Source organism: Vombatus ursinus, unplaced genomic scaffold (assembly GCF_900497805.2).
Source record: "Vombatus ursinus unplaced genomic scaffold, bare-nosed wombat genome assembly UNPS02015255.1, whole genome shotgun sequence".
Taxonomy (NCBI): Eukaryota; Metazoa; Chordata; class Mammalia; order Diprotodontia; family Vombatidae; genus Vombatus; species Vombatus ursinus.
In genome coordinates this window covers 25,456,513-25,470,146 of record NW_020955033.1, presented here as the reverse complement: position 1 = coordinate 25,470,146, position 13,634 = coordinate 25,456,513, and the positions used below count along the sequence as shown (strand labels likewise).

At 35.6% G+C, this 13,634-nt stretch overlaps 1 protein-coding gene across 1 annotated transcript in view; it reads left to right on the top strand.

The window, feature by feature from the left end:
- Positions 1-13,634, top strand: part of LOC114031822 (E3 ubiquitin-protein ligase MIB1) — a 144,243-nt gene extending 130,609 nt beyond the window's left edge. The window contains exons 18-21 of the mRNA XM_027846954.1: positions 1,319-1,397; positions 5,192-5,305; positions 7,327-7,427; positions 11,565-13,634. Coding sequence (XP_027702755.1) covers positions 1,319-1,397; positions 5,192-5,305; positions 7,327-7,427; positions 11,565-11,705 — 435 coding nt within the window. The 3' untranslated portion in view covers positions 11,706-13,634. The remainder of the gene's footprint in view (positions 1-1,318; positions 1,398-5,191; positions 5,306-7,326; positions 7,428-11,564) is intronic.

Here is a 13,634-nt window from a genome sequence, read left to right as displayed (position 1 = left end):
CCAAAAAAAAAAACTTAACTGATTTGGTATGTGAGAGAGAATGAAGAATGGGGGTGACTTTGAGGGTCACTAGAAGTATAATGGTACCCTCAATCAAATAGAGAAATTAGGAGAAAGTGTTTGGATTTAGGGTAAAAGAGAAGATGTGATATGTTTGAGATGTCTATAGAATATCCACTTGGTGTTATGGGATTGATGCTCAGAAGAGATATATAGATTTGAGGGTTATTTGTATAGGATAATAGTTGAACCCATGGTAACTGATAAATTCACCTAAAGAGAGCGCAGAAAGAAGAAAGCCTAGGATAGAGTCCTGGAGCTCACCCACATATAGGAAGCAGAACATGGATGATGATCCTGCAAAGGACACTTTGGGAGAAGAGAGACTGTCTGGGAGATGATGGCCACTAAGTTTCAGAGTAGTCAATAATAATAATAATAATAAAGATGATAATTTATTCCCATTTATAGTGTTTGAATTTTTGGACAGCACTTCACTTACATTTCTCTCTCATTTGATCTTCTCATCAATCCTGGGAAATGGGTAGCATTTTATAGCTGAGGAAACTGAGATGTAATTGACTTGCCTAGGGTCATACAACTAGAAAGTATCTGAGGCTGGATTTGAACTTAGCTCTTTCTGACTCCAATTGCAAGTGTTTAGCCAGTACACTTCGCGGGGATTCCCCGTGTAAGCTGAATCAAGAAAAAGGAACCAAGTAAAATGCTGGCCCAGACAATCTGGGATTGAACTCATCTGTTAGGATAGGAAAAGTGCTCTGTAAACTTATCTGTTTCTGTCCCTTTATGTATTTTATTTTTCCTTAACTTCCTTGAAAAATTACTTTAGAAAAATATCCAGTCTTTTTTGAGAGAAATATAGTGAAAGCAGCAATGCGGGGGGCGGGGGGGAGGGCGCGGCGTGGGGGGAGAGGGGGAAGAGGAGTGGGAAATGTGAGTATGGAATTCGGAGTGCTGATATCAGCAATAGATGGTGGGTCTGAGGCATAGAGAAGTGATGTCACACCCCATTTTGGACTCTGATAGCTTCTTCATTTGTGGATTTTGAAATCCCAGTCCTACCTGGAATTTTTACATTTAGGAGAAATAAATTTGAGTAGAAATAAATGTTAGATCCTAGATTTGCATATGGTTTAGGTTAAGTGGAATGTGAGCCCCTGGAGAGCAGAGATTCTCACATATGTCTATCCCCAACATCCAGCACAAGTCTAGCACATAGAAGGTGCTGAGTGCATGCTTATTGCTTGACTGATTATTGACTGGATATCTGTGCTAATGCCATGGCCTCCTCCTGCAGATTGAAGAATGTGTGGTGTGCTCTGACAAGAAAGCTGCTGTTCTTTTTCAGCCCTGTGGCCACATGTGTGCTTGTGAGAGTAAGTATGCCTAGGCAATACTCAACCTCCATTATAGCGTTTTGTAAGAATAGAATAAGAGGAAGTCTAGCTCCGTTTTTTGTGCCCAGATGTTACCTCACTAAAAACCCTAATCTGTTGATATTTGGAGGGTACTTCACTGCTTAACATTTGCTTCCCTATTTAGTATGTCAGTTTTTCCTGTGTTCTTATGTTAGCTGATTCCTACATCCTCCACAGAGCTCTAAATAGAAGTTATTGTCTTGCCCTTGCACAGTATCAGCTGTAGATATCTATATAGTCTACAGGATGTCCCAAAAGTCTTAGTGCAGCTAAATAGCTTAAAACTGCACTAAGACTCATGGGACATCCTGAATAAATGATCCTTTATCACTCAGCAAAGTTTAGTTCTGAAAAAATATATGCAAACAAAATTCATTTAAAGGGCACTTTATTTCTATTATTTACAGTTAGTCTTTGTTTTCTACACCAAAATGATTTCTTCATGTACTTTCCTCACCCTTTGCCCTTGCCTCAAATCTCCCTTGTAACAAAGAAAAGCAGGGAAGCATAATTAATTGATGTAATAATTGTATCTCTAACATTTGGAATATGTTGTCATCTGACCTCAGATTCAGGATTGGTCATCATATTTATTATGAGTTTAGTTGTTTTTGATGGCATTTTTATTTATATAGTATTATATTTGTGTGTAGTGGTTTGTTTTTGTTTTTTTAGAAAATTTAGATGTATGTATCCATATTTGTATACACATACAGAAATACGTATAAGCTTTTTAATAAGGTAATAACAATTATCCTGTTTCTGTTTTTCTTTTTTTAATTTTTGCCTTCTGTTATTATTTATGTAAACAGTGTGCATATTGTTTTGGTTTTGTTTTCTTTTATAAAGTCCTCCTCTTTTTTTTATGTTATTTTCATTTGTTATTTCTTATACTATAATCTGCAACTTGGAATCACAATTAACCATTCCACAAACATTGGACATATAGATGGTTCTCAGTTTTTTGCTATTATAAATTATGTTGATATGAATATTTTTGTTAAAAAAAAACCAAAACAAAACCCTTTTCTCCCCTGTGTTTTATTCTGTGTGGATCATATCCCTAGGATATGGCCCTAATAGTAGGATCACTGGGTTACAGGTTATTCCTAGTTTTGTAACACTTGCTAATTAAGTAAATTTTTTAAAAAAGGTTAAATCAATTAACAGCCTCACCAGCAATGTATGTGTGCCAGTTAAAGAATTTGAACAATTTTGGAGGTGGTTTTTAATAATTTTTTTGAGAACTGCCCCTTTATACTTTGAACCACTTAAAAGTGCACTTTAAGTTTTTTTTTTTTTACCAAATTAACATATCTACTTGTAATGTACACCAACCTTTATGTTTCTGCTTTTGAGCCTTTACCAGCTATTACACCTCTTTACTACTTTCCATTACTCTTTGTGCCAAGTGATGTCACAATAAAATTAGTTTCTTTGGAGATACAGGCAAAAATTAGATCATGTTAGCTATATGTATTTTTTTTTCACTCCCCCTAATCTTTGTATTTCCTCCCTTTTTACGTCCAGTTTTTGTCCAGCATACCATGTTCTTCTCTCTACTTTTTTGTTCTTTTCATTCAGGGTTTTTCAAAGGTTTTAAAAACCATTCTCCTCACTTGAATAGCTTCAGGGTAAAAGTACAGTAAGTTATGCTCCTAAAATAATTTAGTAAGCAGCACTTAATAAGCTATCTAAATAAGATAGTAATTAAAGTAGTAAAGTGACCTGATCTTGGCCTGTCATTATGAAATATATTTGTTAATAAAGACAAACCTGGAGTTGAGCTTTCTAACTCTGCTGACATGCCTTGACTGTTGGCCTCCTATTTTGCAGGACTAGTCTGAGAATTCAGAATTGTAACTAGTCTCTGCTGTCAAAACCACAAATAGGAAGGGAAATGATCTTTGTCAAGTAACATCCAGTTAAGGTTTCATAAGCTAAAATGACATCCTGAATTAGATTTAGAGGGTAGGGAGCTCATTTTTGTGAAGAGTTAAACTTTTGGAAGGGCTTTCTTAAAGAAAAGCCCAGCTTGAAGTTACCAAAATAAGGTTTATTTTGGGAATGTCTTATATAGCATGAAAATTGACAACCTTTTAAACTTGAAAAATATTTTCCCTAAAACCATACAATTCCAAGCTAGAGTTCTTTACACATTCAACTCCTGTGTAGCATGTTCTACGTGGACAGATGATTTACCTACTCTTTCCCATTTTCATTGAGTTACGCTTTATTTTGGGAGTACACCTTTGTTGTACCTCTAGTCAGAATCCTTTAGAATCAGGGAATGTCAAATTAGAGTTTATCCTATTTATCCCCAAAATCATTCAGTGTCTTTTCCTTTCAAAATACTGATGTGTGATAGGAAGCTTCTAAACAGACTCTTCTGCAGGCAAAGGAATGAATTAGAAGGCCATGGAATGATCCACATAGAGTAAAATGTTAGCCCTGAGCCTGTTTCCTCAGTTTGTAAACTGAAACGGGTTGGATAAGACTATAATTATGATCCCTTTTGGCTCTAAATTCTGTGATACTGTACCTTTTCTCCAGTGCTGCCATTTCAGCAGCTTTTACTGTTTCTTTTTTTAATATATATGTTTTGTAGGGGGCAGCTAGGTGGACACTTACTAGCTGTGTGACCCTGGGCAAGTCACTTAACCCCAATTGCCTTAAAAAAAAGATATATGTTTTCCATCAATATTTGAATACTGGAAAAGATACTCTTTCACTTCACCTGTAATTTTAGATCTTTGTAACCATGAATTAAATAGAATTATAAATAATATGTAAAGCTTCTTATTTAACTGTACTTGTAGTACCTACCTATGATGTTTTTTGGGGAAGAAAAAAAGAGTATTATTCAGTCTTAGTTTACAAGCCATGAGTTACCTAATATTTGAGTAGTGGAAAAAAGGCATTATAGAGTCTGAATGGGCAAAAAATCTCAGTGGTCATGTAGTTCATCTCCTTTTCAGATTGTGAAGCTCATCTATAATATTCCTAACAAGTGATCATGTAGCTTTTGCTTTCAATGGTTGGAAACCCACCATTCCCCTGTGCTCCTCAGCCCCACACCAGGGGCAGCCCATTCCATTTTTGAACTGCTCTAGTTGTTAAGAATGTTTATTACTATGGTACTTTCATGCTACTCTTTGCATAGAAATTATTTTTCAGTACAGTGGCTATTTTTATTTTTACTCTATTGACTCATTTTGATAGAAACAGCAGGAAGAGAATGGTTCAACATAATGCAGAAATTTTGGAGTACAGTATTTTGCCTCAGAAAAGAGTTTTAGAGAAAACTGCAGTGGGCTTACAAGCAACCAGTCACCAGTCCAAGACAGTGCAGTGTATTGGTAAGAGGTGGGCAGTACCAGGATCATTCTGGTATTAATTTGTGTTTTGAAAGAAAAGTCTCCCTTTTTCTTTCCTTTTTACATTAAACTCCTGAAATGGACATCATGTTATTTATTTGTAGAAAAAAAATTGTTTACCAAAATATTAGGGAGTGTAGTTAATCCTTAAATTATGGACCACTGATTCTGGTGTCCTAAAAATATAGGAAAGGTTTGATTTTTGTTCTAAGGTTTATAACATGTTTAGTGTTACCTTCCTGGTAGGCATATCAGGATAGTTTAGTGGGGCTTCCCTTAAAAGTTATTTAGATTAGATAGAAGAAGAGTCAACTGCAGAGGAAAGGGTAATATGTGTCCCTTGTCTAAATAATGTATCTACCTTTGTTTTTCCAGACTGTGCTAACCTGATGAAGAAATGTGTGCAATGTCGGGCAGTAGTTGAACGGAGAGTACCTTTCATTATGTGTTGTGGTGGCAAAGGCTCAGAAGATGCCACTGATGATATTGGTAAGTTTATTTTCTTAAAATTTTTTTCTTACAGTTGGACCCATTTCAATTAATTCAATTCAATAAGCATTTATTAAGCTCCTGCTTTTAGGAATAAAAGACAAAAATGAAAGTTTTTGTCTTCAAGGAGGTTACGCTCTATTTTCTTTTTTGTCTCCTAATTCTTAATAATAAACTATTTTCTTACACATAAAAAGATTAATATGTTTGTTGGTCTATTGTTATAAATTAGTAGTCAGGAAAAAAAGTTATTTTAAAGCCATTTGTATGGTGATTACAAACCTGAAAACATTCAAAAGACTTTCCTCCAAAATGAAGAAAAAAAAAGGGATAATTTTAAAAGATTATAGTTATATCTTTGTTTCAATAAATTAGAAATGTGGGTCAGAAAATTATACAATTTGACATAATTGGATACACGTACAACTTCTTCCCAAAACACACCTCTTGTATAAAAAGGGAATTACGTGTTTTGTTTTGTATCTGGGACTCCACTATAAACTGGTAGCATACAGTTATTTCTTATGATGTGGTAGAAGGGAGCATTAATACAGATAATACTGGACATTGAATTATGGATATTTATTCAGGACTTTTCATGTCAAATACAACTGTAAATGTGTCTTCAAGTAGAGGGAGAGAATATGGCAGAATAGGGCTAGTAATGAGATCAGACACCATTCTTTTTTCTCTTTTATATGAGACTATTTGATACTTTGTAGCACTTTCATTTTTTTCATCTTACACTATTATTAACAAGAGTTAAGATTCCTATAAAAACGATCTCCTCAGCTGAACAAAAACCTTTTGTAAGGTTTTTAAGGAAACTAGGAAAATGTCCATTCCCTTTGAACCAAGGACATTACTGGGTTTGTACTTCCAGGAAGCCGTCAATAAGAAAGTCCCCATATACACCACAATATTTACAGCAACTTTTTTATGATAGCTGAGAATTGGAAACAAAGTGGATGCCCATCAGTTAGGGAATGGCTAACAAAATTATGGTATATGAATGTAATGGAGTATCACTGTGCTGTAAGAAATTACTGTGATGAGTATAGAGAAGCATGGAAAGATCTATATGAATTGATATAGAATGAAGTAAGCAGAGCCAAGAAAGCAATATACACAGTTACTACAACAATGTAAATGGAAAGAACAATGACATACCAAGAGTAAATATAACAAAATTGTAAAGATTAAGCATGCCTAGATTGAAGAAATATGAGAGGACATCCCCAATCTACTCCTTCATGGTGGTTGGATCCACAGGTGTTACATATTGCACATGTCTTTGAACTTTTTCAATGGATTGGTTAGTTGTACTGGGTTTTTTTTCCCTCTCTGAAAAATAGGATTTGTTATGTGGGATGGTTCTCTGGTAGAGGGAGGGGAAAGGAACACTTGGAATAACTATTATGATGTAAAAAACAGAAAATATCAATAAAAACTTATCTTTTTTTTTTTTTTAAAGGAAACTGACCTTTGGGGTAAAATTGTCTTCCATTGCCTCTCAATCCATTCCCAAAGTCTTCAGACCCATAGCTTTTACTAGTTACTCTTAGGCTAGTACAGTATAGAGAAAGCAAGCATAATAGAGATATTTATGAATCTGAGAAGGGGAAACAAGGAAAGTGCTGACTCCAATTTAAAAACTTTGTTGAGGCTTACTTCAGTCAGGCACTACAAATGAAGCAATCTGCTTTTTATGTTACTGTGCCAAATATACCCATTGTTTAAAAGAGTCTTGTTTTAAAAACCAGCCTAATAGGGGGCAGCTAGATGGTGTAGTGGATAGAGCACCGGCCCTGGAGTCAGGAGGACCTGAGTTCAAATCCGGCCTCAAACACATAACACTCAATAGTTGTGTGACTCTGGGCAAGTCACTTAACCCCAATTGCCCTCACCAGGAAAAAAAAAAAAAACAGCCTAATAATAGAGGCCATTTCATGAAGAATTCATGTAAAGTACTACATCCAGTTATGGTGAGGGGATTTAAAAATACTCTATCTATATTGCAGCAAGTGGAAACATTCCAGTTTTACAGAAGGACAAAGACAACACCAATGTCAATGCTGATGTACAGAAGTTACAGCAACAGTTACAAGATATCAAAGAGCAGGTAAAAATATCTTTATGTTAAAACACTGATTTTTATGAATGGCTTTTAGGAGAAGAGGGCATCTATTTGCTTCCTGAAATCAAAGCTCTATTTCATACTTCACATTTGTCCTCTAATCTAAATCTGGTTGATCAGAATTATTTCGTTGGATAAAAACTTGAAATATCAATGTTATCTTACTGCTAGAACCATTTCTTTTCTATCTGTACATATAAAACAGTCCCATAATAAATGGTGATGTAGAGCAGTGCTTATTTTCATATGCCAGATAAGAGTTATGTATTAATTATATACAATCAATTGATTAAAATTCCTGAACTGAAGGAGTTAAAAATAATATAATTAGATCCATTTTCTTGATGTAATTGTGGCCTTGTAAGTTCTTGATTTTGATAGGATACTAAATTCATTCTAAAACAAATTTAAGATTGGTGCTGAATTTTCAGAATCTTTTTCTTTCATGTAAGAAATGCACATGCACAGAGCAGAGAAGCTAATTTTTGAAGAAAATAGTAGTTTTTTCATGAAAGTTATTTTGTATCATTTTGTTTTGAAGTTCCTTTTATTGAGAGATATAAAAACATTTAAAATAGTTCCAAAACTTTTTAAAATAGATTGGTAATGTAGTGGATTTGTAAATTTTTAATTGTAACCAGGGGAAACCTTTATTAAAAGCTCTCCCCTGACACTTAATAGCTATGTTTCCATGGTCTAGTCACAGACATGATTTTGTATGAAACAGATCTGGGAATTTTAGTGTTCTTGTAATCTCAGCATAAGTCAGTAGTCTTGATATCAAAACCCAAAAAAGCTGATGAAATTGTGGACTGCCTTATGAGAAGCACATCTTCCAGTAATAAGCGAGTACAATAGTCTTGTTGTAGGGTACTATGCTCAGTTCTGTGTACCATATTTAATGAAAGATGATGAAAAGCTAGAGAATGACCAGAAAAGAGCAACAAGATGGCAGAAAAAAAAAAAAGGCCTCAGATTTATAGCATATGAAATTTGGTTGAAGGAACCAGAGAGGCAGCCTGGTATAGTACAGTACTGTATTTGGAGTTTGGTCTCCCTATTTTGTATTTAGAGTTAGGAAGACCTGAGTTCAAATCTCATCTCACTATGTGACATTGGGCAAGTCATTTAATTTTAGTACTTCAATTTCCTCATCTGTAAAGTAAGAATATTGGATTTGATAACATCTGATGTCTTCCATGCCTAAATTCATGTTCCTGCGATCCATTCCAACTCTAAACTGTGATCCTATGAAGTAGGAATGTTTATCTTGAGAAATGAAAGGTGTTAGAGGACATGATAAACTGAAAGTGTGTCAGTCTTTGCCCCCAGATGGTAGATTTGTGCACATTGAGCAAATTTAGGCAATATATAAGGCAAAACTTACTGATGATTAAAGCTATCCAAGAATGGAATGGACTTACTTGGGGGTGTTGTAGGTTTTTCCTTATTGGAAGTCTTCAGACAAAGGTTGTGAAATCTTTTCCAGATACAGGTTGTAGTATATGGCCATTCAAGTTCCTTCCAACTTTGAAATTTCAGGATTCTGTGAATAGGCATGAGAAGAGATGGAAGTATAGCATGTTGTGATCAGAATTCTGGGTCATAGAGGTTGTACAAGCACTTACACCTCCATATAAATGCTTGCTCTTGATGGTAAAATCAGGGGCAAAAAATCTGTGTGTAGTTTGAATGAAGGAGTAGATCATGAGAGTTGAAGAGATTGAGAAACTGTAAGGCCAGAATATTTGAGGGAATTCTGTGTGTGTGTGTGTGTGTGTGTGTCTGTGTGTGTGTTTTGAAGTTTCCAAATTTTGAAGTTGGGTTTAAGGAGGAAAAGATTATGAGCCAGGTTCTGAGTTCCTTGAAAAAGGGAGGAGAAATAATCTGATGCCTGGTAGGTGACTGTACTTAATGATTTAAATAGGGTGAATGATTTAAATAGGGTGACTGTACTTAATGATTTAAATAGGGTCAAAGTAGAAGAGGTTGCTGGGTGATGGTAGCGTCTAGAGGGTCTAGTAGTGGTAGTGAAGACAAAGGCATCTTCCACCTCCTGACCTATTACACTGGGAGAGGTTTGCCAGCCTTCTGAGGTTAAGTTTTCATGAGTCTCAAAACACGGAAGGAAAAAGGCAAGGAAGAGATATAAAGGGAAGTTTGTTGATAGAATTGGGGGTCCAGAGGACATAACAATTGCTGATATTTATATAACTTTAATTAATACTAATTTATCTCATTTGATTCTCATAATAACCCTGGATATGAGGGGCATGAGATAGTGATGAATCCAGAATGACTACTAGTTTGGGAGGTTGAAGGACTGGAAGGATAGTGTTGTCCTCTACAATAATAAGGAAGGTGGGATGTAGGGAGGGTTTAAGGGAAAAGATAAGTTCAGTTTTGGACATACTTAGTTTAAGACATTGCCTGATCATCCACTTTGAGATGTCTGAAAGGCAGTTGGAGATATGAGATTAAAAGTCAGCAGAGATATTGGTGCAGGACCTGTAAATTTGAGAATCATTATCATAGAGATGGTAATTACATCCATGGAAGCTGATGTACTTCACCAAGAAGAGGGCTGGGACAGAACCCTTAGGGACACCTCCAGCAAAGAATACTGAGAAGGAGTGGTTAGATAGATAGGAGAACCAGGAGAGAGGAGTTGCTTGAAAACTTAAAAAGATGAGTATCTAGGAGGAGAATATGATCAACAGTTTTGGAGGTGGCAGAAAGTTCAGAGAGAATGAGGATTGAGTAAAGGCTGTTGAATTTGGCAACGAAGAGATCATTGGTAACTTTAGAGAGAGCCATTTTGGCTCAGTGATAAGGTCAGAAGCAAGAATAGAGAAAGTGGAGGCACCTCTTGTAGACAGCCTTTTGGAAGAGAAGAGATATAGGTCAATAGTTAACAAGAGTGGAAGGATCCAAGTGAATGGTTTTTTTTGGGATGGAGGGGACATGGGTATGTTAATAGACAGTAGGGAATGAACTAGTAGACAGGGAAAGATTGAAAATAATAGAATGGGGATGACAGAGGGGGCAGTCTGTTGGAGGAGAAGGGATGGAATGGGATCACTTGAGCATAGAGGGCATAGCCTTGGAAAGATTAAGGTTACCCAAGCATGTGAGTTAGGGGTAAAGGAAGAAATAATGGTAGAAGGCTTCTGAGTGATGGGAGAAGAAGAGGGAACTCATGTTGAATGTCCTCAATTTTAATTATAAAATACGAAGCTAGGTTCTCAGCTGAGAGGGTGGGGGGAAGAAGGAGCCATGGGAGGTTTGAGAAAGAATGGAAAGGTTTGGAAGAGCCACTGTGAAGAGAGTTATTATGATTTGATAAGGCAAGTGTAGTACATCACCTAGCCATAATGAGGGCCCAGTTGAGGTTGTATAATATAAATTTATAGTGGACTCAATCAGAATGATTGTGTACTTTTCTTTACCTTCGTTTTGCAGCATGTTGTAGGAGCAAAGGTGGCAGACAGTGGGAGTGATCCAAAGCTGAGACTTGGCAGGGTGTGACTGGTGAAATAAGGGGCCTAAAAAGTCAAGAGATGAGCCTGTTGTAGAGTTGAATCAGTTCACCAGTGGGTCAAGATGGGGAAAAGAGGAGAGAGTGGCTAGTGTAAAGGAGATGGCCTGGGAGAGAATTTGAGGAGGCAGGGGATTGGAGGCCACAGTATAGATTGAGAATAGGTTTAGGTAAAGGAAATCAGTGGGAGAGGTAATAGATCATGCTTAGATAAGGGGATTTCAAAATTCTTGAAGGTTTGTGGTAATTTTGGGTAATGGCAAGATCAAGGAAATTACCATATTGAGCCATTTTTTACCTTCTTTATAACATTTCTCATCTTGGCAGCTTGTGTTCTACCTTAATGTTAAAACCCTTGGATATTTTTTCTAAAAATTAAAATTGTGGAACATCAGTGTTTTCTACATATAGGGAAGAAAAAAGGACACTTATAATTAAATTACTTGTCATGCTTAGAAAAGGCTACGATAACAGATTCTCAAGAAAAATAATATGGGAAAACTAGTGATATCACAGTTGTGAAAAGTTGCAATTTAATGTTTCCTCAATAATTATACTACTTGTGTTGCCACATTCTTTCACAGACAATGTGTCCTGTGTGTTTGGATCGTCTGAAGAATATGATATTCCTCTGTGGCCATGGAACATGTCAGCTTTGTGGAGATCGAATGAGCGAATGCCCTATTTGCCGCAAAGCCATTGAACGGAGGATCCTTTTGTATTAAATGAGAAATAGCAGTGGGTTTTGTTGGCTAAACGAAATTTAAATGCGTTTGATAACAGGCAGTTCTAGTGAAATACTGTATAATACCATAGCCTGTGTAATACATTATAATTACTTTGAATGCGCTGAAACCAAACAAACCACAAAACAGTATTTGGATAGTCATTTTGAAATTTGGATCAAATCCATGTAAGCCACAGTTAATTTAAAAAAGTTTTTTACTCCAGTCTTATAGAGTATGGTTTGTAATGGGACAGATTTAAAAATACATTTAATTCCTAATTCTTTACTACTTCCATTAAATTTTCTTTTACTATTCAGTTTCATCAACCCTTAGATGATATACTTTTTTGTGTTTTCTCTTATCCTTAACATTAATAGTCATTTTTCGCATTAAGCCTAACATAGATACTAAGAAATTAACACTTCTTTAAAATGCCATATAGCACCAAGTGAAGTAGGCAAGTCAAACCTTTACCTCATTTATATTAGGCATATAGGGTGTTTCAGAAGTCTTTAGTGTAGTTTGAGGCTCCAAAAAATAGCTTCAGGCTGCACTAAGACTTTTAGGACACCCAGTATAAAATCATAATTGTAAATGGAACATTACATAATGTAAATAAGTTTGAGAAATGTTTTGAAAGAGGTAATGAGAGAGTAGAAAGACTGCTGAACTTGGGAATCACAAGTTTGAATCAGGCTCTGCCACATACTGCCTGTGTGATGCTAGCAAGTCCTTTAACCTCACTGGAATTCAGTTACTTTACTTGTAAAATGTGGGAGTTGGACTAGATGATTTCTCAGGTCTCTTCCAACTCTGGAGCTACGATCTCATGGCCTATGCTCTAAAAGCAAACATCCGAAATTTCATTTTCATTTCCAATGATTTCCAGTTTTTCTTAAAGAAACAAATTGGAGTATGGAATAATGAGAGAACAATCACAACTTCATATTAACAGTTTATTTCTTAGATTGTAAAAGAAAAATCAGTAATTTGACTCTTGTTATCTGTTAACCTAAAAGTAGTTGATATTCTTACTGAAAAAAAAAAATAAGAATGGGCAATCACAATGAGGAATTGAAGAAAATAATATTAAGGATCATTTTCCTACAACATTGCAAAAATAGAATTATTTATTTATATATGTTTGTGTAGCTTCTGGCCGTTGTTGAAAGACACTGCCCTTCTTCTGTGACCTAGTACACTGTTATTATTAAGCCTTATAGAAAAATGGTGTGAATACATGGTATATTCACCTAAGTACTCCAGTTACAGTTACATAATTGCCAATATTGGTCTTGATCTGACCATTAAGAAGAGTAATTGCTCCTTTCACAGGCCACTAAGTTTCCTCTTAGTAAATTAACTTTTCCAGCACACTTAGAATAATGAACCTTCCCAAAGGCTTTCCAGGTTTTCTCTTTCTTCTTGCAGGATCAGTTCCATTACTTTTGACAGTGTTGGTAATTCTGTGTATCTTCATAGGTCTTACATGACATGATACAGCTATCTCCCCAAATTATTGGGGGGTATCTTTATGAATTTATAAATCTTGGTACCTACAAATAACTACTTCAACTATTGCTGCCAGTGCCCTCCAGAAAATATTTGAGAACAAAGTAAAAATAGATTTTTCATTTTCGGGGGAAGAGTTGGGCTCTGGTGGTCAGTACAAAGATAGGAATAATTTCTATTGATGATATCATTTGCTTTGATACTGTCATTGGCTGTGTAGAGAATCAAAAGATTTTGTAGCGTTTAAATGAGCAGAAGCATGCTAGCATATCAGAAAGAACAGTGGATTGAAGTGAAGTGTTTTTAGATCTTTCATTGCTGGACAAGTGTACATTGTCAGCAGTTCAGAGCGACAATTTGCTGACCAGTACCTAAGCTCTTTATTTTCATATATATATACATATATATATATAT